This window comes from Actinia tenebrosa, unplaced genomic scaffold (assembly GCF_029948245.1).
Source record: "Actinia tenebrosa isolate PJP-AT-01 unplaced genomic scaffold, QUT_ActTen_1.0 PGA_scaffold7__59_contigs__length_16204524, whole genome shotgun sequence".
NCBI classification, from domain to species: domain Eukaryota; kingdom Metazoa; phylum Cnidaria; class Anthozoa; order Actiniaria; family Actiniidae; genus Actinia; species Actinia tenebrosa.
Genome location: NW_028292584.1, coordinates 14,573,766 through 14,601,073, shown reverse-complemented (window position 1 = coordinate 14,601,073; position 27,308 = coordinate 14,573,766). Strand labels below are relative to the sequence as shown.

Sequence of the window (27,308 nt, the reverse complement as noted above, 5' to 3'; positions counted from 1 at the left end):
ATGTTTAGTCAAATGTTGGTTCAATTGTTTCGTCGAATTTTGGGTCAAATGTTGGCTAAATTTGGAGTCGAAGCTTAGTTAAACGTTGGGTCAAATATTGGCTTTGAGGCCCTCAAGCTAACCTGCAATGAGCGTTCGGAATCTTGAGGTACTTTGCCATAAAGGTTGCCCGTGGTTCCTTACACCAATGATCTTAGCTTCATAGTTTGTATAAGGCTTTAAATTTGTAATCTCCTTTGAGGTTGTTTGTTGGTTTGGAACAGTAATTTTCCGGCTCGTCCCATTTGTATGGCTCACTACTATCGAGAACGATTCTGCAGTCCCCTGGTTAGTTTGGATGTTAGTCCATCTCAGTGAGGCTGATTTTTTGTCTGCAGTGACTGGAGTACTTGGTCTTTCAGGGGTATCTAAAAGCAAGTTTTTAAAATGTGATCAAAAATGGATATTACTCGCATGTGCAATAGATCGTTATCAAATTTATGAAATGTGTTTTTGTCACTCGGTACAGATCTATATGTAAAGTGTATGTTGCATCGAGTGTATAAGCAGATTAAAAAAACTGCCTCACTGACCTCTCGTTTGCTAGACGAGATCTCAACCGTTATCGACTTACTACTCAGGGTTAGATTCGTATCAGTGTTTAGATATTCACAAATACTAACGGTAAAGTAAAGAATGCACACCTTTAACAATACAAACACTACGAAATTCCACGAACCTTCAATGGAACGCATGAATGTTCAAAATAATTCTATACGAAATCGAGGCTAATTACTGTGTACGACAGAGAATTCCTTTCTTTCGTAAATGTTCATCAGCTGAATCACAAGTTTTCAATGAGAATTCTGTATGTCTGACAGCACACGGTGATCAGTGTCTCACCACCGTTTGGAGCAGGCAATGAGATTCACAGACTTTTGTCAACTGATTAAAATCCAGCGATAGGCTGTTATATATATACTACAGCTACCAGAATCCCTTGCACACTGCCCTTTAGTTAGCCTATTATTTATAATAATAGTAATAATAATAATAATAATATTATTATTATTAATAATAATAAAAGCTTTATTTGACTAAGTATTTAGTAAGTATTTAGTATATGGAGCTACAATATGTAGTAAATGAAAGATTTAGCTACTCTAGTGTTTACTCACAGAAGGTGCATCCATAAAGGTCGAGTCTTAGACAGACTCCCCCGCTACTGCCCTGAGGAAATATTTTGACGTAACGAGCTGCTGTTGGATGGCTTAGCCAGTTAACTATGACTTCAATTCTGTTTTTGTTTCCACTGAACACCTAACAAGGAAGTAGATTTGAAGCTGACATTAGGATTACAGAGGTTTTGCACCATCACGTGACGGCAGCCATGTCAGATGGCAGGAATAATACAATCGTTTGACATGAGAAAGAATTCAATTCCCAGGAGCAAAGGGATTTTATTGTTCTGCCATCTAACTACAGGCAGCCCAAGCTGTATTATGGGCGTGCGTACATGATGATGCAAAACTCTAATGATGCAATTGGATTCAAATTGGAATTAAGCGTACTGGGTTTTTGCGGAGGGAGGAAAACCTGGAAAACTCAGACAAAAAACCTCGAATCAAAAAAGAGAAACCTAACAAACCATTGGAAAAAATCGCCCATTTCCATTTCCTCTCTTTCCAAAGCAAAAGGTTGTTCTTAAAAGTAAAGTTATATAGCACAAGTAAACTGCGTGACAAAACATCCTAAATGACCCGTAAATCTTCTGTTTTTTTTTAGCTAACTAGTAGTTAGCGTGTTTTCGAGGCTACGAAACCTAAGAAACCATAAGAGACGAATGTATAGGCCAACAGATAGTACGAGCTTGTAAAATCTGCAAAAATACGGTTCTGGGGTTTTCAAATCCACTTCTGTTTTTTTTTTTGTTTTTGTTTTTTTTGTTTTTTTGACAGGTTCTGTTTTATTTCAAGGAGAGACGATTTTCTAGGTTGACCCCGGTTATGTCATGCATTTTCTCTTGTAAAATACGTCCAATAGCGTTCATTCAACTCAAATAGTACGGTGTTTTTTTTTCAATAGAATTCAATCTAAACCATATAATACGTCCGTGAATAGTTGAATTAACTGAATCCACTTCTGTTTTTTGCCTAGATAGTCATTATTTTGAGAAAAGATCCAAAAACCGTTTTTTGAGACATAACCAGTGTATGGGCTTAAATGAGGGGGCGTGAGCTTGAAATCGTAGCTGACCAAATGTTAACAGATTTTTTCTGATACTTCTCATTTTGTGATGTCAAGTCCAGGAATCGAAGCCGAGACCCCAGAGGTATAATAATACAGTCACCATTGAAATACACCTAATTGAAAAAACGTAGTCGGGCTCGAGAAGCGAGTCATATCATCGAAGCTAAGACTGAAAAGGGTTTTGAGTACTCTGAAATGTATACAGTCAATTCAAAAAACGTTGTCGTCGACCGGCTCAAGCCTACGCGACTGGACCGAAAGGAATATGGGTAAAAATCACTGAAGCGGTTAAATATTCGTTTTGAATTTATTGTTCCCGCTAGTAATAAGATAATATTGGCCAGAAACAATCCATCAAATGCATGTCTTTGGGTTTAGGGAAAGAAAAACAAAGTAGTTATGATTCAGTTCACAATTTCGAAAATATGAAGGCATTAAAAAAAAGTCTCCTTCGACACTTCCCGCTCCCCTACGAAGGTTCGTGCTGTAAACCAGGCATAACTAGTCAGATAAAATTATGGAGTCAACTCGGCTTCAATGATTGCTACCCAGAGTTCCTTTCGGTCCAGTCGCGTAGGCTTGAGCTGGTCGACAACATTTTTTGAATTGACTGTATAATATATTTGCATATAGACATGTAAAAATGCAGAGTAGAGCAAAGTCGGTCGACCTTGGTTAACAGCATGCCAAAGCAATGATGCATAAAATGTGCACAGGAAGGGAAAACTGCAATACGCATAAAATTAACATAATTGTTTGTCTTCCCATGCTCCCATTTGATCTTAGCTTTGATGATATAACCTTGATATAACCTTTTTTGAACATGACAACGTTTTTTCAATTAGGTGTGTAGCTATTTGCATTTCGGTGGATAATATATAGAGCCAAGATTGCCGCGCTAGTGAAAATTAGCATAAATTGACACGCATGAGTCAAACAAATCAGTTGCTTTGATCATAAAGCATTTGTACCTTGACAAGTTCCCCTTCTTTGTACTCGTTCCAATTACTATTATCAAAGCTGTAGCCCATCTTGTATGACGTTACCCACTTGTCCGAAACTTTGTCTCCTTGTGTTGCAATACCTGTTACTGTCTTGACCTCTCCAAGATCGACCTGGATGTACTCGGTATTGGATGAAGAGGAGCTGCACCATGAGGAGTTACCGTACAGACGAACATGTGATGCAGTATGGGAATTATCCAATGAGGAAGAGGAGGTGATGTGGGAGTCCGGTATGTGGGAATTCTCGAGACCCAATGATGTGCCACAGGCTGGGATTATTGTCGAAAGAGAAAAATGTTGCATTAGAGGTAAGAAAGGCAAGGCAAGGCAAGGCAAGGCAAGGCAAGGCAAGGCAAGGCAAGGCAAGGCAAGGCAAGGCAAGGCAAGGCAAGGCAAGGCAAGGCAAGGCAAGGCAAGGCAAGGCAAGGCAAGGCAAGGCAAGGCAAGGCAAGGCAAGGCAAGGCAAGGCAAGGCAAGGCAAGGCAGGCAAGGCAAGGCAAGGGTATAAAATTGATGTCTGTTGTACCTGCTGAGAGTCCTTTAAAATCAACTCTTATACTCTTCCATTTAAGGAAGTCCTTCGGTAGAATACGAATAAACTTCGCTTTGAATGGATTCTTTATTGAATTGGTAACAATTGTTGATTGATCTGTATTTCCTGGAAATTCCTGGAAAAAATAGAGAAAAACGCAGACACCACAATTATATTTCACACGTCGCATTTTTGTTGCAATAAAACAAACTATGAAATTGATCGATATCAATGAACGTATCAATTCTGGCAAACGGTAAAGCTAAAACTAACGAAATTTGATTGGTTAAGAACATCACGCGACTGCAGCCACGCCGAAGTAATTTATTTTCACTTGATGAAGCCAGATGGATGCAACATTTCAAGCAACAGTTTATTGCACGGTGTCTCCAAAGGGGTTCAACCATAAATTTTCAATGATCGGAGTTAAAAATAGTTTATTTTCTAGGGTCTTTCTATATTGATTTCATAAGTCGTGGTTTTGCGCTCCTTTGTTACTTGTTGGTGGCTCGACGATCCATGAGCAACAAAAAAAAGACAAAAAACAAAACAAAAAAAAACAAAACAAAACAAAACAAAACAAAACAAAACAAAACAAAACAAAACAAAACAAAACAAAACAAAACAAAACAAAACAAAACAAAACAAAACAAAACAAAAAGAAAAAAGAAAGGACAGACGGGCGAACTGGGACCGACTTATGGAATCAGTCTAGGGTCTTTCTTGGTGTAGCAAGCTTTATTGTATTCTTGTTTATGAATTTTTTTTTGCAGGGTATTGTTTACCTCCAAACTCATTATCCTTGGCTATTGTTTTATTGTTTTGTCATGCCATTCACTGGCAAGAAGCCTAAAATGCAGACGTCTTAGTGGAAATTGTGAGGGTTATTAAAACAAGCTAAACAACCTAACAAGATAAAATATCGTAGCATCTCAAGGTTTTTTAATAGATAAAAAAAATGCATTTTACCTTGTCTGTCCCATTCTCGCTGTATGTTATATACTGGTTATTGGTTGTAGAATACAACACCTCATACTTCGTGACCCACTCGTATAATTCATTATCCCCATTGCCTTGGCTTGCTATAGAACATATGTACGACACAGCACCAACATCAATCTGGAGGTAGTCATCACCTTTTTGTTTTTCTGGCCCCCATGCTGAATCTGAGCCAAGTCTTCCCATATAAGGATGGTGTTCGCTATTGTAATATGATGTTGCTGAAATCCTGTGGTTGAGAACCCGTTTAGGGCTTGGTATGCCCAAGCTCTGACTTGAACAAGCTGTAAACGTGGATGAAAGATTTGAAATACTTATTTAAATAAGTGTCAAAATTTTTATCTTAAAAAAAGATCTAAATGTCGATTTCGACTCGAGAATAGATCTACCCTGCTTGACAAAGGTTTACTGCTTGTCGAAACAGCAACTTTGTACATGAAAATATATGAATCAAATTTTTAAAAAAATTATTAGCAAGTTATATACTATTCTTCGATTAAACGTTACGTCATCGATAAATTGGTGCATTTTAACGACGGCATGCACCACAATGGCCGCCATTCTTTTGTCTTTTAACTCTCTTGGGCATGCTTGCAACCCATCAAGAGATAATGATAAACCCAACAGGTAATAATTAGTTTTACGTTTCAGCATTTGAATGTTAGCCTGGACGTTTTATAAAGTCCTTTTGTTAATAGACAAGTTTGAAAGTATAATTTGCATATTTTTACAATAGGACGAAGAGTATTCGACTAATTTGCATACGAAGTACGCGCATGCGCAGACGTTTCTATTATTCGTGCTGGATATATACTTAGATACTTGAACATTTGTGAACGCATTATGTTTACAGTTTTAGCTCAACTTACTTTGATTTACTTGATATCCATAGATCTCTGTCCTCAAGCAAGGTGTAGTCTGGTATTCCTTGGGTATGATACGTATGTATCTTGAAACAGTGCCATAGAAAAGAACTTCGCGTACCACCGTTGAACGATCAAAATTGCCCCAAAATACCTGTGAATTGAATTATCAATAGGTTTCTATAAATATTCTTCATTCAATGCGAAATTTCAAGTAGTAGTCCATGTTGTACCATCAGTAAATGTATAATCTATCTGGTACGTCTCTACCCACTGATCTAACATACTATCACAATGCTACATTACCCTGTCAATATTGTTCTATTGATAAGTGGTCCATGTTGTACCATCAGTAGATGTATCTATCTGGTACCTCTTCACCCATTGGTCTAACATACTATCATAAATGCTACATTACCCTGTCAATATTGTTCTCCTGATAAGTGGTCCATGTTGTACCATCAGTAGATATATCTATCTGGTACGTCTCTACCCACTGGTCTAACATACTATCATAAATGCTACATTACCCTGTCAATATTGTTCTCCTGATAAGTGGTCCATGTTGTACCATCAGTAGATGTATCTATCTGGTACCTCTTCACCCACTGATCTATCATACTATCACTAATGCTACATTACCCTGTCAATATTGTTCTCCTGATAAGTAGTCCATGTTGTACCATCAGTAGATTTATCTATCTGGTATGTCTTCACCCACTGATCTAGCATACTATCACTAATGCTATATTACCCTGTCAATATTGTTCTCCTGATAAGTGGTCCATGTTGTACCATCAGTAGATGTATCTATCTGGTACGTCTTCATCCACTGATCTAGCATACTATCACTAATGCTATATTACCCTGTCAATATTGTTCTCCTGATAAGTAGTCCATGTTGTACCATCAGTAGATGTATTTATCTGGTACGTCGTCACCCACTGCTCTGCCATGCTGTTTCCCTGTGTAGCCACAGCACAAAAAAGGTGAAGTGACCCCAAGTCAATCTGTAGATAAGGATCAGAGTCACTTGTAGAGGCACACCAAGTTGAGCCTGATGTGTAATGTAGTCTGGCATTCTTGGCTGGGTCTTGACCAGAAGAGGCTGTTATATTTTGAAGGACATCTGATTCCATTCCAAGTGGAAGATTATCACACGCTTCAAAATGAAATATAGGAATAAATAAATAAATAAATGAAATGAAATAAGTTATACATTTTACTAAATGAAATTGTTTAACAGCTAGTTTGGTGAATGCTTGTTTGACTTAAATAAGAGGCCGACTGTTTGAAAATGGCGTTATAACCACTAGAAGAATGCTTCAAAAGTTTCCTTTGTCATGTATCATTTATTCCATCATGAAAACAGCCCTTGAAAGAAGTAAGTTGGGATTTCTGGACTTAGTATAAACCTAACACGCTATATACTAATTCAATTTGCATATGTAAATACTACAGGAACATCTTTACCTTCAGGATAACCAAATAATTCAACTCTCATTGTGCTCCAGATTTCATACTTTGTTGGAAAAATGCGGACATATCTTGCCAAAGGTTTATTGACTCTATTCTTAACGATAGTGTTTTGGTCCGTGTTTCCTGTGAAATTCTGTGAAAAATGCATCATGTTTTCAACCACGCAGTATTGTCAAAGTGAGAGAACCAGAGTGTGGGAGGTGAAGAAGTAAGCAAGTGCGCGCGCGTTTTTTTAGCGCGAAATGTTCCCGCCAAAAGCACAGGAACTCCGCCTATATCCCGACATGGAACTACATCAAATGTTTCAAAAAATTAGACAATCAGCTGAGCTGAGAATGAAGAAAATTTACAAATGACTAAGGTGTCACTTTTCCTCTTGAAATAACGGATTTCCAGGCTACGAAATGAAAATACAACGTCGGTAATGAGCGCTTGATAACAGTGACACAATAATGAATGAGTTTTATATTTTCATTGCAATAGCAGGTATGTTCCTGTATTTTTCGCTGGTGAATATTTGAAGGCTTTATAACAGCTTAATTTTGCAGTGACGTCATTACAAAGTCAATATTTCAGACTTTTTGGAAGACTTTACTTGTCAAGATAACATTAAGAAAATCAAACCAGGCTAACATACATAGCGTTTTCTTGTTTTTGGAGCGACGTATAGATCCCTTATTTCTCAATTGACACGGTTTTCTTCGTTATTCACAAGGCTTTATTTCTGTTATAACCCTCATTATAAATAGGTTATAAACCCGGTTAATAACTATATATAGACCGTTCGCATTTATAATGAGCAACATTTGATAGAAAACCTTCTCAATTGATAAATAAAATACTTAATTACCTCGAACGTCGGCAATAAGCCTATACATCCCTCGGGCGTGCGGCCCTCGGGATGTATATGGCTTATTGCCTTCGTTCTCGGTAATTAACTCTTACTTGCAGTACGTCGGAATGCAGCTATGAATTTCTTAGTTAAGGAATAAAGCTCCGTTTAGTTTTCTTGTTTTTCGAATTTCAAATTCAAGTTTTAAGTTTAAAAGTTTTCTATAGATCTCATTATCTTTACAGATGATGAGTTTAAATAATGTACATAGTGTCTCTTAAACTTGCCTTAACTTGACTATTTTCTTTATAGGCAACCCATTCCGTTCCATAGACTGATGTCATTATCCTATACTGCTTCACCCACTCAGGTTTGACACTACTACCTTGTGTTGCTATGGCACAGATGACGTAAGGGTACCCAAGGTCAACTTGTAGATATTCATTTTCGCGGTTCGCTAGTTTCGGACTCCATCCGTTGTAACCGTTCAGTCTAGCATTGTATGGGATGTATTCGTTATCGTAGAAAGAAGATGCTGTAAAGCTAATGTTAGGGAAGATGTACATGTTTTCTAGGCCAACGGGTGTGCTGTGGCAATCTGGAAGAAGAAGATAAGATGGTTAATGAATGGGGAGGAAAGAGTGAATGAACGAATGAATGAAAGGAAGAAAACAAAGGAAAGAAAAAGAGAGAATGATAAAGATAGAAAGAATGGAAGAGGATGAAAGAATTAAGGTAGGAAGGAAGCAAGCAAGCAAGCAAGCAAGCAAGCAAGCAAGCAAGCAAGCAAGCAAGCAAGCAAGCAAGCAAGCAAGCAAGCAAGCAAGCAAGCAAGCAAGCAAGCAAGCAAGCAAGGAAGAAAGAGAAAAGAAATAAATAGTCTATGTACTGCCGCTTCTCAAACCTTTCAATTCCCCTTCCTTCTCACCACGGAAAAATGATTTTAACAACATTGATTTGTCTTAACGCGTACACGTAGACTAGCGCAAAACACAGTTTTTACGTCTTCATCGATTTATTCGGGAATAATCAAGTACTGAATTTTTTGTACTGAACAACTTTAAGAAATTTCGATTGAAACTCATCAAGCAGATAAAATGTCTTAAGTTCATAAGTCATATTCAACTAGTGTTTTATTATAAATACTGCGTTATGAGTGGTATTAGAAACTTGTTTGCATATACTTGACGGGCTAGTTTGTTTTGTCTAAAACAATTAGTCCTCTCACACCCGGCTCTCGCACTCATTACCTATAGCCCATTCGGGCCATAGATTAATCATATAGATACACCTACTTGCAAGAAGGTTTTCATACAAGAATAGCACATTAGTAATTTAGTGAGAAAGGAATGCATTAAAAGACAAAAGAAAAAGTTCAGCTTCAGTGATCTTCTTTCGTTTTTTAATAATGTTCTATTTTCGTATGACAACGTTCTTGCAAGTAGGTTTATAGCTATATTCAAATATTGTCCAAAACGCTATAAAAAAATAGCCACTCGCTCGCCGATTTCCCCCCGTAAGTGTGTGTGTGTTTAGGTGTCAAAGTGAAGAGGGATGGATGGGTTGTTAAACAAACTGGATACTAAAACAAAATTAAAGTTTCCAAAAATGTAAATAAGGGTGAAGGGGTCGCGCTGACATTCGAAAATAAAAGTACAAATAACTTTGCTTGAAGATAACACAATGTGGTTTCTATGAACCACAAATATGCTCTAAGTTTAAGGGGGTAGAAAGAAGAACAAGCTAATAAAAATAGGCGAAAGTATGATTATTTTTAAACGAATAAAGAGTGTTATATTTAAGCCTATTGGTAACACGTCCTGACGAGTTTATTGACCGTATATTAAATTATTGCCAACGATGTCCTGGGAAAATTCCACTGTTTATTTGATAAAATCAATATGCTCTCTAACTGGCCATGGTTGGTCATGCAGTAAACAGTAAATCAATAAATAGCAAGCATGATGAAACACGTCTTTTCTAACGGATTCTTATGAAACGGTTGATACCACTAGACCATGCTAAAACATCTTCAAAAATAAAATATAAAATTTCGTGTCTACATAGTTCCCAATATTAGGCCCACTTTTACCCCATTCACACCTAAACGTGTTTAGTTAAACTATGTTTTCATTAGGAAAAAATTGAGAAACTAGAAACCTACAATATGATAAAACTTTTTAAAATATTATCAGAGCAAGACAAAGGATAGTTTACATGCATTATTTCACCAAAGATTGTGCAGTGTTCGTAGTTAGTTTTTCAAACCCGTTTAGTTAAACCACTCGTAAACATGTTTAAGCCTTGGTGTGAATGGGGTATTTGACTCACAACGCTTAATAAATTTCTGTGTTCAACTTTCAAAAGTTGCTCTCCTACGAAGGGAATCGAAAGGAACCTTGGCACAGGAGAGAATGAAACATCAAGCAAACTAAAAAATTGCCTGTGGTTTTGTTAGGTCTTTCGAATCAGCGAGGCGTTGAGCCGTTGAACGTAAATAGATAGGAAACAGCACTGTTCCAGCGCCGTTAAAGGACACAAGAAGAATAAGATTTAGCAGAACTATAATATACATGTTGGATCAGATATATGTATGCTTGGTTCAATAAAATAATTTTGTAATATTTCTGTAAAGCGCAAGAAATGACCAGAACACCAAACCACCACACAAAAGTCCAAAATTGTGCTTTAAGATAATGTACTCATAAAATCGTTCTTTGACGAGTATTTAAGCAGGAAATTAAAAGTGAAACACGACCAGAATGAACAAAGATTTACATGTTAATGCAGAAAAGGAAGGAGTTACTTCCTCGAAGCATATTATCGAATTCGTACGCTAACCACCTAATTATGGAATTAAAAAACAACCGACTATATGAGGACATATGTAGTAATCCAAAGAAGTGACTAAGTTTGAATTTTTCGTGGCCCAGAAATCCTTTAAGCCAATAAATACGAAGAAAATAATGTTGGTTAACTATTTTGTACGAATTGTAGTTCCTACTATTAAGAAAGACCCTAGGAAAATATCTGTTTCCTATTTAATTTTCATCGGAAATCTCGAGTTCTGGGCAAACTTTTCCTTCCGGGGAACAGGAATAACACGAAACTTGATAACTTGATAGTCAAGAATAAGAAAAAAAGCCAGCAAAGCACTTTCTGCAGTTTCACTTTATTTTACTGTAAAAAGTCTTGAAAACCATAGATATTAATTATGCCAAAACTGAAAATAAAACACATTTAAAGATGGGTTCGTGTGGATCACTAAAATACTTAGTGAATTCAGAGAGTCTCTTAGAAGCCAAAACCAGGCTAAACCAAAATGTTTTGACTATTTTACTAGTATTCAATACATCTCTTTTTGTATTTATATAGATTACTTTTCTTTACTTTTGATTTCAATTTTAAGCTGGCAATAAACTTTTCGCTAAGCAGTACTAAGTATTTTCAAAATAACTTATATAGGAATTCCAAAGACGAAAAACCTAAATCGACGCTCTTCGATGCCGATATCAATTGAACTATATTTCTACACATTATGACCGTATAACGGAACCTATCTTTTGGAAATTAAGCACTATTTTTTTTTTAGAAAAAAGCTTTGGATTTTAATCTAACGCAATCTTCCAACTTACCAGCATCTACTTTCACCAAGTTGTCCAAGAATAATATAGCCATCAACAAGGGCAAAAAGTGCGGCATCCTAAGATTTTGGATCGCCATTACGACTGATAGAGACTCAAAGAGATCGAATCTATCCTTCAGTCTAATTGTTAAATGGCTTAGAATCTGTTTATATTACGATCTTTTGTTTTATCGTCGATGTGAGTCGCGCTTCGAATTCCACAGCTCCGGTCCCTTGGAAAGGTTTCCAAGAAATGAACTTGGAAATAAACAAACCACAGGAAGCCCACAATGCCCGTCAAGTGGGTGTCCAGTAGCTAGTTCTATATCAATCATTTGGATAGATAAACGATTCTTTAAATATTAAAAAGCTTATTCAGCCTTAAAAGTTCACCTGCTAGTATTTTCGATTACTTTTAATTATTAACGATTTTTAACCAGGACCATACTTCCAGACATCGAGTGCTGAACCGTCGTATGGACTTACTGCTATGCCGGAGAATTCGACCCCGACACCGCTATCCCGGGAGGAATTACAGACTGATCAGGAAGCTCGGCAAAATCCTAAGGGATAGGTTAGTCGGTTCCTGGACCATTCATAATCAACCCCTTGCTATGACCAGCAGCCCTAAAATGCCGATCGTATCAGTGAGGACTGAGGTCCCATTGCCTATCTTTTCCATGTGGGATGATGCGTTTTCGGAGAAACCAAAAAAAACGAGCATTTCTTTTCAAACTGAAACGCTCTTGAATTTTTAGGATGAAAAGTGCTGAAATGCTGCGCGCATCCGCAAACTTTCTAAAGTACTTTCGTTTCATTCCAAAGATGAATACGTAAAATGACGTCATATATAAAGACGGTAATTCCACGAAATATACCCCGGCCTTCCCTGCTAGCAGTCTCTTCTCTTTCTCTCCCTTCTTTCAAGCGGGGAAGAAGGAGACTCTGCTGATGAAGAGCGTTTCCTTTGATATACCGCCGTTCATGATCGTGGACAAAACGAAACCAGTTTTAAAACCGGTTTTTAACCGGGTACATGTAGTGCGCATGAGCAAATGTAACACACCGTGGCGCCAAACGTTGTTTGACGAGAGCGGCTGTCAAAATCATAGTAGATAATAGATGCTCTGACTTCTTGTCCGATTATCTGGACAGCTCTTGCCTATTTTTAGAATAACCCTCTACTGAAGCCATCTTTAAGATTACCCCCTTTCTCCTGGCAGTTCGATAATAGGTCATGTCTATTTTTAGAAGTTCGAATGGATCATATCTATTGTAAGAATTTTTTCTCAAATATCTTCTGGTTTGATATTTTGATCTATTGATTGCCACTCCGTTTCGCCTCACTGCGACATCCGCGTTCGATATGCAAATAATAATCGAACTTCACGCATCAAGTATATCGATCAATTACCATTATACTATCCATAGTTAATGGAGTGGAATGGTTTGGTAACTCAATAGAACAAAGCTATTGTTTTGCTTTTGATGTTGAATCGTAACATCACTTGATACTGACCGTGCACAATGAACCAAAGCAAGTATGGCTAAAAATAAGCATTTCCTTATTATTTTCATGTATGAACATTTGAAAGTGAAAACTTTCATTCTATGACCAAAAACCATGCGAATAAATATTTCCGCGCAAATACAGTTACGTTTATTAATCGTCTATTGAAAAGAAAATTGCCCTACTAGATGATAAATAAGAAAGCATCAAAAAGAGCAATTTTCTTTTCAATAAACGATTAATACTAATTATAGAACATACATTTTAGAACGATTTTTTAGGGAAAAAAACTTCTATATTCCCTAAGGCCCCGCCAACACGTATCCGGAAATTTGTGTATCTGTATCTGGAAATTTCGAAAACGGTCTCCAGAGTGGAAATTTTCGAATACGCTCCGAATAAGAATGAGTGTGGACGGTCGTATCCGCAAATTTTCGAATACGATGACGTTACCAAGATTTTTCGCATGCTCAATAAGAAAACCTATCCGTCAAATGGACTAGGCACTAGCGTGCATCAGGGCGGATCTAGAAATTTCCGGATACGTGTGGACAGTGAAAACGATTCGAAAACGATCAGAATACGCTGCGCGTGTGGACGCGGACATTTTCGTATCCGCAAAAAAAAAAAAAAAAAAAAAAAAAAAAAAAAAAGCGAATGCAAAAATTTTTGGGTACGTGTGGACGGGGCTAATATCAAAATTGCTAGGGAAAGATGAAAAGTTTATTTTAAAATATTTGCTAACTAGCCTGCGATGGTGTTTGTCAATTAAAGGCCGTCTATTTTTAATTAGTTTTCATATTAACAAAAAATATATATAAGTAAGTAATTATTGTGTCTTTCTAAAATCAAAAAGAATAATGGTCAGTTTAACTTAAATACAAAGGTGAGGTTATTTGGAACTAAATTGACGATAACTTAAAACAGCTGAGCTCACAGTCAAACTCAAACTTACCCTCTTTGATTTTATGAACCGTTTCATTATTCAAAAATTTAAAATCTATTATTCTTTCTGAGACTACAAAGGCTCACGATTCAAAATAATAACCGATTCAAAACTCGAATTCTGATTGGATTATGTTGTTTTTATATGGAATAGTATATATATAATAAGATAATAAATACAAATATAGTTATGTAATTGCATGTTCGTATTTTGAAAGAGCTCTACGCTCTTGGACGACAAGCGTTTACTATTAGTAATCATGTAAATCTAGATAGATCCTTAACGATATTATAATTTCATTTAAGTGCTTATAAGCCTTTACACAATATTTTCAGAATTGATTCTTTAAATAGTGAATAGTTGATTGTGAAAATAATTCGTCATTTGAATGTCGGGTCTTTGAGATACGAAGGTTTATATTCTAATTATGTTTATGACTATGACATAACATAAGGGACCATTTAATATACATCACTGCACTCATTCTGGAATACAATATTTTAAAAGCATCACCCTTTTACTCGTGACTCACGTAAAGGTTCTTACAAATTTGTTTTCAAAAAATGTCCAGCGTTCAATATTAAAAATTGCCACAAAATAACTCAAATTCCTTATGTTACGTCATAGTCATTATTATATTGGTAATATAAACCTTCGTATCTCAAAGACCCGACATTCAATGACGAATTATTTTCACAATCAACTATTCACTATTTAAAGAATCAATTCTGAAAATATTGTGCAAGGCTTATAAGCACTTTAAGTATAATTTTAGACTGTGATTGGTCGAGCGATCACTGATAATCAACGCTCGAGCGGTGCTAGGTTTCCCAGAGTTTGCAAGAGTGAATGTAACACTAAAACGTTGTTTATTCTAGATATATTTCGTCTTTTCTCTGACATTCAAATCTAAAATGGTACTGAAACGATTATTCCCCTCAGGCTCAGTGAATTATGGTGAATATTTACCTCACCGTTCGAAGACTCACGGCTGGGCAAATATTGCTTACTATCAATCACGTGACTTTTTGGAGTTGACTGGGGGGCAAACAAGCGGTTGACTGGGGGGCAACTAGCGGATGCTAAGTCAAAACATATCAAAATAAGTCCTCAAACTATTGTATTTGACTATTTTCACGACATCAAACCAGAAAACAAGAGATCAAAACAACCTCCAGGATTCTACAAGCCATTAAAAAAGAGCTATTACCGGAAGTGACGTCTATTGATAGCAACCTATTCCACGGGTAATCACTTCCCCTTCACGCAAACAATTGTTAAATGTTCTAGTCTTTTTCCCCACACATATTTTGTAATCGACTAAGTAGTGTTGCCTAGCTCATTTAGCTCGCTATAGTTATTCTAGATAGTCCCATACCAATAATTCTTTTGTAAATATAATTATATTATTTTCTCATTCATTCTAATCTATATAGGATAAATAAAGCACTTCGTTTAGTATTGTCCTAATGTTGGCCCGGATAGGGATCCTGGTTCTACAATTTAATATCATTAGAATATTGGGTCACCATATTAGGTCTCTAAAAACGGTGTTGTCGACATTTTGTCTGAAATATAAAAAGAAAGAAAAAACGTTCTCGTCTATCAATCAAACTGAGTGACTGCCTGTTTGGCGAGAATAAATGTGTTTATTTTTCATATACTTCAACGTGTCATTCAAAATTATCAATGTTAAATAAATGTATTCGTCTTCCTGTCTTGGTCACTTTAAGTGAGGTTTTCACTTGATGCACACGGCTTTGCAATCTTAGTTCTAAGTTTTGTTATGAAGGTCCATGGAGCATGTCTTCGGTTCTTTGCCATTTCTCTTTTTATCGCAACATTTGCTTTAGCAGCAAAGGATTATACAAGCGATATGAATGAGGTTCGTTCGGCAATGATGTCTTACGCCTGTGGCAGCCCTCCAAAAGGTATTTTAAATCTTTCTTAACGTCAGTTTTATCGAACCTTTAAACAACCTCTGGGATGATCTAAATAAGTCATAGCATGGCTAAGTCACAGATTGAACCCAAACCTAATTCTGGACTGATCTAGTCAGGGCACGGCTAACTCACAGATTGAACCCTAAACTACTTCTGGGCTGATCTAGTCAGGGCACGGCTAACCCTGAAACAACCTCTGGTCTGATCTAAGTCAGGGCACGGCTAACCGACAAATCGACTCCTGAAACAACCTCTGGGCTGATCTAAGTAAGGGCATGGCTAACTCACAGATCAAACCCTGAAACAACCTCTGGGCTGATCAAATACAGGGCACGGCTAACTCACAGATCGAACCCTGAAACAACCTCTGGGCTGATCTAAGTCAGGGCATGACTAACTCACAGATTGAACCCTGAAACAACCTCTGGGCTGATCAAATACAGGGCATGGCTAATTCAATAGAACCACGAACCACGAGGGCGTGCATGGCTGACTAAAAAACCGAATTGGATAGTGAGTTAGGTTTTGCGAAGGGGGGGGGGGGGGGGGGGGGAAGGAATTGGAAATGAACCGTTGTGAACACTGAAAAAAAGAACCATTCAAATCAATGGAAAGACCTATTAACAAGTCCTGATGCAAGTCCCAGAGAGGAGAGGCGAGTGCACTACCCATTTCTTTGAACCCACGTGACAGTTTTGTGTGCTTGATATCCAATCAGGTACTGCCACGCCAACATGTCTTGCAAAAAATCAGCAAAATTGTCTTAATTTTTTCATGTTGTAGAAATTTCTTTTCTTTTGCTCTTTTTACTCAGTCGAAAGAAAGGCGAAGAAAAGCTTGAAAGTTTACAAAATCTAAAGGTTTTCAGAGCGTAACTTTATTATTTTTCATAATACTTTCGATTTTAAAAATAAATTAGATTCAATAAACTGGTTCAATTGCTTAAGGGGGTTGACAAAGACTTAAGCTAAAACAAAATGGAATATTTCCATCAAAGCGCTTTAACACGGTAGATTTTAGCTGGAACTCTATAATGCAACAGCTGAGCGGGAAAAAAAACTTTCAGATAATAATACTTAAACTCCAATTGTAAAACACTAGACTATACCACTTCAGTGCACTTTAAATTACACTCTGCTCTGGTAACTACTTCCTTGTGTAGCTAGCTGAAACCAGTCTTTTATACAACGACCGGTAGAGACAACTTTCAGCGTATACTTTAGCTCCCATTGTACAATACTAGGCCACTTCCAAGAATTGAGTTAAAACTGGTTTTTGATCTTTGACTTTTGATTTGTGATAAAGACATGCATCGCCTTGAGAAAGTGCCAGAAATAAGCCGTTTGATTTCACTTTGTATAATTCTCGTCTCGTAAAACGACTTTCTTGACGATAAATTCGAAATAATGTATATGGCTTATATATCGCTTATACAAGTCTGTTCTAAGCACTTAATAACATAACGTTAAAGGAATAAATAAATAAGATAGATAATATGATTATAAAGAAAAAGCTAACTTAAATAAATGAGTCTTGAGTTTAGATTTAAATAAAGATACTGGAAATATTTCTAATTGAAGAAGGTAGAGAGTTCCAGAGGAGCGGAGCAGCAACTGAGAAAGAACGTAGACCATAGGACTTGAGATTATAAGATTTTGAAGACAGCAACAAGTGAGAAGACGAGCGAAGATTTCTAGCAGATTTGTGAACGGTGATGAGTTCCTTGAGGTAAACAGAAGAAAGACCATGAAGTGCTTTAAATGCTAGTCGAATTATTTTAAACTTAATACGTTCAGCAACAGGACAGTATAGGACACTGTTATACTCAGTTGAGCATGTTGTTTACAGGTTCTCTGCTCTAGCCGAAGAGTCTTTCTCGGCCAAGTTTCATGGAAACGTAAGACGTTGAAATAAAAGCTTTTTTGTTTAATTAGTGGGGGAAAATTGAAACTAAATATATCAAGTAGCTGGTATAAATTATCAAGTAACGAGTAAATGGATAAAGACTATAATATTTGTTTTCGTTTAAAAGGTTTGCAAACAGGAAAATACATGTAAAAAAAGCTATTCAGAATTCTTGAAAAGAATGGGAAACTTTAAGTTGATAAATAAAAGATCTGATAACTAACTTTGGTGAGGAGGTCTGCAAACAGAAGTTAGACGAAAAATAAACGCAAAAATCTCAAATTCTTAGATTAATAAAAGAACCTGATGTCTTTGTTGACGGAGGTTTGCAAAAGATAAAGAGAAATATAGGGAAAAAATGGAAACCTTGTCTTGTCTGCCATGCATATCATTGTCTTGAGAACTCGAAGAATATTCTGTGTTTGAGTTGGTATCAAATATTCATGGGTCTTCTCATATGCAACCGATAAACAAAGAAATGATACTCCAGAGAATGACACATGGTATCAAAAGGGAAAACATTACGCAAAAGCTAACGTGAATTATGTTTTCCAATTCCATTAGCTGGAAAATGCACTCCATCGAACAAGCTCATGGGTGTTATCGGAGAACTTGAGAAATCAGTGTTTGCTGCAAAATCTCAACGCTATCGCCCAAGCAAAGCTCGTATAGACAGGATCAAGAAAAACATCGAACTGGCGAGCAAATACAACAGCAAAAGGTAATAGCCTACTTCCGAAATAAAATAAATAAATCACTTTATTTACGTGTCTAGTCGTTCTAGCGCTTTCGCACTAATTGGGGACACTTTTCGCTCACTCGCACTACCACTACATTTAATATTCTATGCACACAACGCTCAACTCACATGTTGATTTTTACGGAGGGAGGAAACCGGAGAACACGGAGAAAACCCTCGTAGCACAGGAGCGGAACAACACATCAAACAAACTCAATTCACATGTGGCGACCGCAGAGCTCGAACCAGCGACCCGACCCGTTGGACTCACAGCGGTGAAAGACGACGCGTTAGCCGCGAACGCCACCCATGCTACCCAAATGTACTTCTCTTGTCACGCACAAAGGTTCCAATGCGAGGCTTCGCGTGTAATACTCAGTGGTTCGTGAAAGGAGAAAAGAATTAATTAAATTTAACATGTAGCCTTGTCCTAAAATCTTTGTGTGTGACAAGCGAAGCATATCTCGGAAGTGAATTATTTTAACATTTTAAAATATTTTACAAAATATAAATGTATATGTGTTTAAAGTGCTACTACGACGAAAATCGCTCAAACTTGGATTCAGCTGAAACTTCCTAAAAATACTCTTTAAAGGTCCAATAATCACTGTATGAAGTGTTTTCTCGATATTCAGTACGAAAGTATGATATTTTTGCGATTATTTTTTGGAGTCTGTGACGTCATACACTCAACATCGAACATTGCTACATATATTTCTTTGTATATAAATCCTTAATTTATTTTATTCCTATGAAGCCCAAAGGGTGGCTAATGTGCTTATTTCACATTACTTGTGACTATAATTTATATTTTGGGGTGTTTGGGTATTTCTTTCTCCCTTTACTACTGATATTTTGATCATAAACTACAAAGAAATGTATGTAGCAATGTTCGATGTTGAGTCTATGACGTCACAGACTCCAAAAAATAATCGTAAAAATATCATACTTTCGTCCTGAATATCGAGAAAACACTTCATACAGTGATTATTGGACCTTTAAAGAGTATTCTTAAGAAGATTCAGCTGAATCCAAGTTTGAGCGATTTTCGTCGTAGTAGCACTTTAAGATATTCAAAAACCTGCACCATTGGTAAAATGTTACGTACTGAAACTTGGAATCACAAATTAAAACTAGCGAGTAAAACACAAAAATTAATTATTTTAAATTGAATTTAAAAGTTGATTATTCACTCATTTGTTTTTAATTAAATGGATTATTAAAAGCTAAATTGTGATTTTTTTCTCTTTAAAGATTTACATTGGATTCTCTTGGATCTGGACTGTACACATCAATGAAACTAACGCCCTCTGCGCCAGGCCGTAAGCGAAGTTTACTCACAGGAGCCGAGATGTTTCTTGAATCCGTGAAGAAAGAGCTTGGAGGGAAAGTATTCGATAAAGTCATAAGTGTTAAAGGAGATGTGACTCTGATCTTTGTCATTGATGACACTGGAAGCATGAGAAGTTTTATTGACGCTGCAAAAGCACTTGCTACTACTATCATCAACACTAAACGAGATTTCGATGTGGAATATATTTTATCACCATACAACGACCCAGGTAAGTTCCAACGAGAAAAAATGAACTAAGAGAAGGGATCTCTGGTATTCATGCTTGTAGCCACCATAGGTACCTGTGCGATGCTATTATTAGAATCACATTTGCCATCGTTTGTTCTTCTGCACGCGCCAACTGCACGCGCTCTATGCCTTTTTTTAAAGTTTTTTTGAAAAAGACAAGAAAAATTAAACATGATCAAACAGAGTAGAGTGCGCGCAGTAAGCCTCAACAATGTGAAATGAAGATTCATTCAATAACTGCTATTATAAATGATCGATTTGTCATTTTTATACAAAATAAAGTATATTGCAATTTGTAATTTTATAGAAGAAAAAAAACTTGCTTACTTTGATGCGTGGAGTCATAAAGTACTTGGGAATTGGCAGAACACTCACGGAAGTGTCGACAAACACCTCGCTACGCGTCGTGCTTCTCCTAACACTTTTCTAGCATTCTGCCAACCCCCGCGTGCTTTATAACTTCACACACGCAGCAGGCGGGCGCGTTTTCTATTTCTTTATTATAAGAACTCTCCATCATCATCATCATCGTCATCATCATCATCATCATCATCATCATCATCATCATCATCAGCATCATCTCATCAAGCCTCGGCCAGACCAACACTCAGGGTCTTGAAATAACTAAGGAGACGGTGCTGCCTTTTTAATTACATCTGCAAATGGTTAGACTTTCAAGTCTTCTTGGACAAGGACTTAATTAATAACAAAAGAAGGTTTAGTCAAAAGAAGGTGAGAAATTCGGGATGAAATTGCATGCGCAGTGGAATCGATTCTTAAACTATGAAAAGGCTTATTGTAAGAATTTTTTCTCAAATACTTCTGGTCTGATATTTTGATCTATTGATTGCCACTCCGCCTCACTGCGACATCCGCGTTTGATATGCAAATAATAATCGAACTTCACTTCACGATCAATTATTATTATACTTTCCATAGTTAATGGAGTGGAATGGTTTGGAAACTCAATAGAACAAAGCTATTGTTTTGCCACACAAGCACACAAAGTTTTCACATGGGTTCAAAGAATTAATTGGGTAGTGCACTCGCCTCTCCTCTCTGGGACTTGCATCAGGACTTGTTAATAGGTCTTTCCATTGATTTGAATGGGTTTTTTTTCAGTGTTCACAACGGTTCATTTCCAATCCCTCCCCTCCCCCACCCCTCCCTCCCCCTCCCCCCTTCCTCCGTAAAGCCTAACTCACTATCCAATTCTGTTTTTGAGACAGCCATGCACGCCTTCATGGTTCTAGTGAATTAGCCATGCCCTGTATTTGATCAGCTAAGAGGTTGTTTCAGGGTTATTCGGTCTGTGAATTAGCCCTGCCCTGACTAGATCAGACGATGTTGTTTCAGGATTCGATCTGTGAGTTAGCCATGCCCTTACTTAGATCAGCCCAGAGGTTGTTTCAGGACTCGATCTGTGAGTTAGCCGTGCCTTGACTTAGATCAGTCCAGAGGTTGTTTCAAGAGTCGATTTGTCGGTTAGCCGTGCCCTGACTGAGATCAGCCCAGAGGGTTGTTTCAGGGTTCCAGGGCCGTAGCCAGTATGAAGCGAACCGAGGCACTCGCCTCGGTAAAACTTTACCAAATGTTGTCGATTTTTTTTTTTTTTTTTTTTTTTTTTTCCCATAACTATATATTGACCTCGCATTTATAATGAGGGTTATAACAAAAATAAAGCCTTGTGAATAACAAAGAAAACCGTGTCAATTGAGAAATAAACCCTGAAACAACCTCTGGGCTGATCTAAGTCAGGGCATGGCTAACTCACAGATTGAACCCTGAAACAACCTCTGGGCTGATCTAAGTCAGAGAATGGCTAACTCACAGATCGAACCCTGAAACAACCTCTGGGGTGATCTAAGTCAGGGCATGGCTAACTCACAGATAGAACCCTGAAACAACCTCTGGGCTGATCAAAGTCGGGGCAGGGCTAACTCACAGATTGAACCCTGAAACAACCTCTGGGCTGATCTAAGTCACGGCAAGGGTATCTCAAAGATTAGAGATATTTAAGGTCTGATATGTAAAAAAAAGAGAGAGAGTAGTAGTAAGTTACTTACCTTACTAGCTATCAGGTAGGGTGGAACAATCTCAACATTAGTTTCTTCAAACATCTGTCCGCACTGTGCAGTGATGAAATCCCCTGCTAAAGGAGACTTGACGATGCCTTGTTGTAAGACATATCCATCATGAACAGGGACAGCACTTGTCTGGGTGGCACCAGAATCAATCACTAAACCATTTGACCTAAAGTAAGATTATCAAAATGACATAACATTATTTTTATTTTTTCTTCTTTTATTTAACCATTATGTTATGTAAGGCCAAAAAAAAAGTTTGTTTCCTGTAGCGAGACCGACCCTAATTTTGTTGCCTCTAATATTTTTTAAATTCCCAAATGCACCACAGGGTTCCCAGTAAGCTAATTTCCATTGAACTTGTATCAGTAAAAAAATAATAATCCGACCTACCGACCCCAATTATTTTTCTCATGCAATGGCACAGGTAGCCCAAGCTTGGTTTCGGTGGTGTCATGTTATAAGAAAATGTATGGGGATTCATCAAAAATTTCAATAAAATTATTGAAACGTGAAATAAAGTCTCGAAATTTTACCCGATCATTGAGAAATAGCACTTCTTTCGCTCTGTGTGGTTATTTTTTGGATTTAGCCCGTTTTAAGGATTTTTTTCCCCACAAGTAAGAAATAAGAGAAGGTTGGAGACTCGGGATCCAAAAGCGAGCCATCAAGAGTCTTTGAAACCTCGTACGTCTTCGAATTTCCTTTCTAGCGCCAAATTTTAGTCATAACCCTTCTCTCACATCCCTACAGAACCGAGAAAGTCGCATTAGAGACTAGTCTTCGTGTCTTTAAGCCATGAAATGTGCCTGTATTCACATACTACCTCGCTTGTTCTGACCCATACTTGGAGCTCATTGTACACCAGTTCAACGGATTTCCTTCGGCAACCGACCCGAGGTCACGCCGGAAGTCTTCGTATCGTAAATGCAGATTTGGATATAGTCTTTCTTCGAAATTATGGTGAGTGTATTTTTTAACGGCCTAAGATACAAAAATAACTTGGAATGAACTGATAATCAGTATTGTACAGATAAAAGCAGGAATAGTATAAATTCAATTAAGAAACCTTTCAATTTGGGACAAGTTTTTGATTGGTTACCCCCCAAAGACGCAAGGCATTATGGGGATGTGAAAGTCGAGAATAAATGAAACTGTAAAATGGAGTATTGAACAGATGAAGTATGGAATGGAAAGTAAAGCATTTCTTCAAAAATAAAATGCAATGTAAACCTAATCATATGACTTTCTTTTTATAGCAAACCACCTCGTGTCTGAAGGAGTGATCGCAGTGTTCGGACCCATAACATCAACAGCAGTCAAAAACACACATGGAACATTCAAGAAATTCCACATTCCTCAAATCGTGCCGTCTGCAACAGATCCAATATTTGTGTATTCCAACTATCGCTACCCTTTTCTTATACGAATGATGCCCAGTGAATCTGCCATCGAATTTGCAATTTTTTTTGCTTCCAACTGTTTATTTTTGAAAATACTCCTACAGTTTCGTTCAGTAACCACGAATAATAGTTCTAAGTCGAGTTTCCGCGCATTTTAAACTATAGTTTTGTCATGCGCGGAAACTCCAGCCTCGACTTCGATCTTTCATTCGTGGTTCACTGAACGGAAATGTAAAATGGAATTGTCGGTTTTCACATGACTTCATCAAAATCTAAATCATAGATCGTACAAAGGCATTTCGCAAGTATGTTTTAGAAATTAGTGTTATAAGTCACAAGAAAAAATTCCGAGTCATTTCGATGTTTGGTTCCCGAGTTATGGAGGTTGAGTTTGTGTCACGCAATACCGTCACGTCTATCTAAATAGCGATCAAAATATAGTTGAAAGATTTTCCCTTAGACACGTTTTAAATAACTGTTTAAAGCATATTTAAGTGAAATATAGTCAAACATATTAAATATTCCATCATCTTAAGCCTTTGAAATTTCGTCCGCCATGATGGTGTACCAACTTGGAACACCAAAATGGCCGCTCCATACATTTTAACCACAAATTGCGTCATGTTTACTCGCCTATAGTTCCGCAACGAAATGCTTAACAGCCTCGAAATTTGGCCAGAATATGTAGTTTTGTCCGCTTTACAAGATTATGAAACTTATATTTCATTAAAATTTAAGCTTTTAAAATCTATGATGAAGTAGTTGAAAACCAAGAAATTTAAGGGTTTTCTTCGGGCTCTTTGTATTACCTCCTTCCGCAAAACCCAGTGCACTCAGTACCAATTTTCACACTATTTTCTTCAGGGAAATACAAAGTCGATTTATTTTTAAAATGCTATAAATACGATATAATAAACAATTTTTAATAAATATATTAAATTATTATTAATTAACATCGATGAATATTATTAACTATAATAAATATTATTTCATAATAATGGCAATAATTATTGCATGTGATACAGCTGCGTGGGTCCCTAATGATTGGATTAGACATACGCAGTAGCTTGCTTATCCCCCCCTCAAAGGCCCCACCTCAAATCTTTAGGCCGACGCCCAAAATTAGCTTAAGCTCATTTTCCAATAAATTCTCCAAATCAAAAACCCGTTTTTGCCATATTTGTCTTCTTTTGTTCTTAATTCATTCTTAATACTTAACTATTAAAGTGTTAAGGGTAATATTAGTACTACTTTCCAGCTAATTAGTTAATTAATTAATCCAAAAACAATTTTCCTTTTGTCACCTTTGAACTGTAGTTGTTTTTTAAGGTGCACCTATCGACGTCAGACGAAGCCTCGAAATCTGAATGACGTTCTAGCTAACACGAAAGTTACTATGGTAACGCTGTCTGATTTCTTTATCAGGCCATGAAACGAACACTGTTGTACAGTTCATCTAATTTGTTAATCCCTGACTTTTCAAGGTGCCATGGAAATTGGCTCGGTAGACGATCAGTCGTTATTTCGTCGAAGACTACGAAACGCCACTCCAAAGTCCTTGGAATGCGACCTCCAAATAGTTCCTCCTTCACAATGCAGTGAATGCGAACTCGATCCTGATGCTTTCAAAAACAAGCCAGATATAAAAGAATGGGTTTGGAAGACGGCACTAAAGATTTCTTGCCGACCTTGTTTGACATTTTCTCCATCATTCCTCTTATCACCAGTCTGTTTTTCGCCATTTATGGTCGACGATGGGCTGGTATCTCCATTCTGTTGCACAAACCAACTGATCACCACACCAAAGAAAACAACCGAGATTTCTCCATTTTCATCGAGCGAGTCAAGTAGCTGTAATATCTTCACATTTGATGCAGTCGATGTTGCTTGCGCCTCTTCATCGAGTCCCATAAACTCTAGCCGTAGACTTTGTGATATTCCCGAAGATAGCGAACTCACAGCTTTTGATATAGAAATACCATCTAATTCGATTCATAGTCAGATATTTCAGTATCGCAAAGCCGAAATTCCATCCGTTCCTCCAAAAAGTCCAAGCATTGCTATTGCTACTCAAAGCAAGAAAAACTCCTTCCAGAACAAACATCAAGTACAGCAGAAAGAACCCGATAATTCGAAAAGCAACCGACGGATTTTTAACTCCGATTCAAATAAAAGCACTTGCCAAAATAGCAGACAAAAAAAGCCTGGTACAACTCTTGTGAAAGGATTTGAAGCGAAACGAAAAAGCGGTAATTCAATGTTCTTATCAATGGTTACTCGTTAATACAACTTATTATCATATAATTATCCATAAAATACCTATATTTCTCCTTTTCGAAGATCTGATATTTTCATATGTGAAAATAACATTATTTTCACATGTGAAAATGTCGTTACCATGTGTATTTAAGCTATTAGTTTATAAATAAAACCTTTTTATAATAAAAAAAAGCTTGTTAAGTTGATTTTATGGATAATTATATAATAAACAGAACATTGCATTGGCGCTTGGAGATACGAAATTTTTCTTCTCGTGTTGAAAATCTCTCACTCGTTGAGAGATCTTTTCAACACTCGAAGATAAATTTCGTATCTCCGCGCGCCCATGTAATATCCTCTATTTGTCCTGAAATTTAAAAACTGGTCTATTTATTTGTGATTATTCATAATTAAGTTGAAATCACTTTTATTATTTATCGATGCTATGAATTTAAGAAGTTGTCCTACAAAATTTCTGTTGTTTAACGATTATAGGTCTATGAATGAAGAGCATCAATGTAATTGAATTTTCTTAGTAATGACTGACATACTTGCAACAAATTTTGTGATCAGAAAAATATCTCTTTCAAAAAAAAAAAAAAAGCTTTCTTTTCCCAAATTATTATCTTACATATATATAAACATGTTTTTCTACATATAAAGTGAAAAATAGAATCCCATTATACATCGACGATTAAGGTACCAATTCCAATTATTTTGGTATGAGAATGTTATTAATTTGAAATAAGATAAAGGAAAAAAACGCCCTCTGTATGATAAGGACATTGCATAATATTATAATTTGTGGCTCTGACTTAATCTTAGTTACCGTTGCTATGCGCCACACTAGATTAATACTTCTAGATAAAGTAAACCTAGTCGAAGGAAAGTTGTCATTTATAAAATAAAAAATGAATACAAAATAGCTAATAAGAGTTAATAGTAAAACTGGTGTAATTAGAGACCTCTAGCACGACTTTCTTGCTACGTACTGCAAACCGCTCAAACTGCAGTTCGACGTCAGGCGTTTTTCGTCAAGATTTTCGACATATAGCAAGGCGTTATAACGGAGTTGTCGCTGGAAAAGCCGCCATATTGAATAGCGGGCGTGTTTCTTGACCTGATCCCTAGCGGATACACGTTGGCGGTTAGCAGTAAGCTTGATGCTAAAAGTCTCTATTGTTTTACAGTTCTGAAGGTATAGAATAATCAATCTCAATTGTGAATAGAGTAAGTAATACATACGTTTCTTCAATATGTTGTTTTCTTCTTGAAAAAAATCCACATCTCTTTAGTTTTCTTAGCATTGAGTTTTGATTTGAGTTTGGTAGATGTATTGTTTTCCTTGCCACGATGATTTTCTCCGTGTTTACT

The 27,308-nt window shown here is 36.9% G+C and overlaps 3 protein-coding genes across 8 annotated transcripts in view; 2 read left to right on the top strand and 1 right to left on the bottom strand.

Annotated features, from left to right (window-relative positions):
* The window catches only part of LOC148905738 (uncharacterized), a 28,474-nt gene extending 6,085 nt beyond the window's left edge, over window positions 1-22,389 (bottom strand). For 2 of the 3 annotated variants that reach the window (XM_089040433.1, XM_089040434.1), the window contains exons 1-10: window positions 11,574-11,822; window positions 8,226-8,536; window positions 7,101-7,239; window positions 6,494-6,789; window positions 5,634-5,781; window positions 4,735-5,048; window positions 3,760-3,901; window positions 3,201-3,502; window positions 1,158-1,299; window positions 123-407 (exon numbers count right to left, since the gene is read on the bottom strand). In XM_089040433.1, the coding sequence (XP_088896559.1) occupies window positions 123-407; window positions 1,158-1,299; window positions 3,201-3,502; window positions 3,760-3,901; window positions 4,735-5,048; window positions 5,634-5,781; window positions 6,494-6,789; window positions 7,101-7,239; window positions 8,226-8,536; window positions 11,574-11,661 (2,167 nt within the window). In that variant the 5' untranslated portion in view covers window positions 11,662-11,822. Of the gene's footprint in view, window positions 1-122; window positions 408-1,157; window positions 1,300-3,200; window positions 3,503-3,759; window positions 3,902-4,734; window positions 5,049-5,633; window positions 5,782-6,493; window positions 6,790-7,100; window positions 7,240-8,225; window positions 8,537-11,573; window positions 11,823-22,254 lie in introns of those variants that run through there. The other variant, XM_089040435.1, reaches the window with a different exon arrangement.
* LOC148905739 (uncharacterized) lies at window positions 15,736-20,487 on the top strand. The gene is made up of 3 exons (XM_089039783.1): window positions 15,736-15,950; window positions 18,432-18,588; window positions 19,861-20,487. Exons 1-3 carry the CDS (start codon window positions 15,806-15,808, stop codon window positions 20,195-20,197), a joined length of 639 nt encoding a protein of 212 aa, XP_088895909.1. The 5' UTR covers window positions 15,736-15,805; the 3' UTR covers window positions 20,198-20,487.
* On the top strand, window positions 22,335-26,044 carry LOC116296519 (uncharacterized). 4 transcript variants are annotated; one of them, XM_089040440.1, is made up of 4 exons: window positions 22,335-22,446; window positions 23,026-23,235; window positions 23,532-25,074; window positions 25,160-26,044. In XM_089040440.1, exon 4 carries the CDS (start codon window positions 25,165-25,167, stop codon window positions 25,957-25,959), a length of 795 nt encoding a protein of 264 aa, XP_088896566.1. In that variant the 5' UTR covers window positions 22,335-22,446; window positions 23,026-23,235; window positions 23,532-25,074; window positions 25,160-25,164; the 3' UTR covers window positions 25,960-26,044. The 4 variants fall into 4 exon arrangements, with proteins under 4 accessions (XP_088896566.1, XP_088896567.1, XP_088896564.1 ...); XM_089040438.1 differs by having other exon boundaries at window positions 22,435-23,235; XM_089040441.1 differs by lacking the exon at window positions 23,026-23,235 and having other exon boundaries at window positions 22,417-22,446; window positions 24,993-26,044.
* The last annotated feature ends 1,264 nt before the right edge of the window (window positions 26,045-27,308 follow it).

What these genes read in the sequence shown, in the direction of transcription:
- LOC148905739 (XM_089039783.1), top strand. Translation starts at nt 15,806, where the DNA reads ATGAAGGTCCATGGAGCATGTCTTCGGTTCTTTGCCATTTCTCTTTTT. An exon ending in CTGTGGCAGCCCTCCAAAAG is followed by an intron (nt 15,951 to 18,431) that starts GTATTTTAAATC and finishes CAATTCCATTAG; the next exon opens with CTGGAAAATGCACTCCATCG. An exon ending in AGCAAATACAACAGCAAAAG is followed by an intron (nt 18,589 to 19,860) that starts GTAATAGCCTAC and finishes TTCTCTTTAAAG; the next exon opens with ATTTACATTGGATTCTCTTG.
- LOC116296519 (XM_089040440.1), top strand. Translation starts at nt 25,165, where the DNA reads ATGGAAATTGGCTCGGTAGACGATCAGTCGTTATTTCGTCGAAGACTA.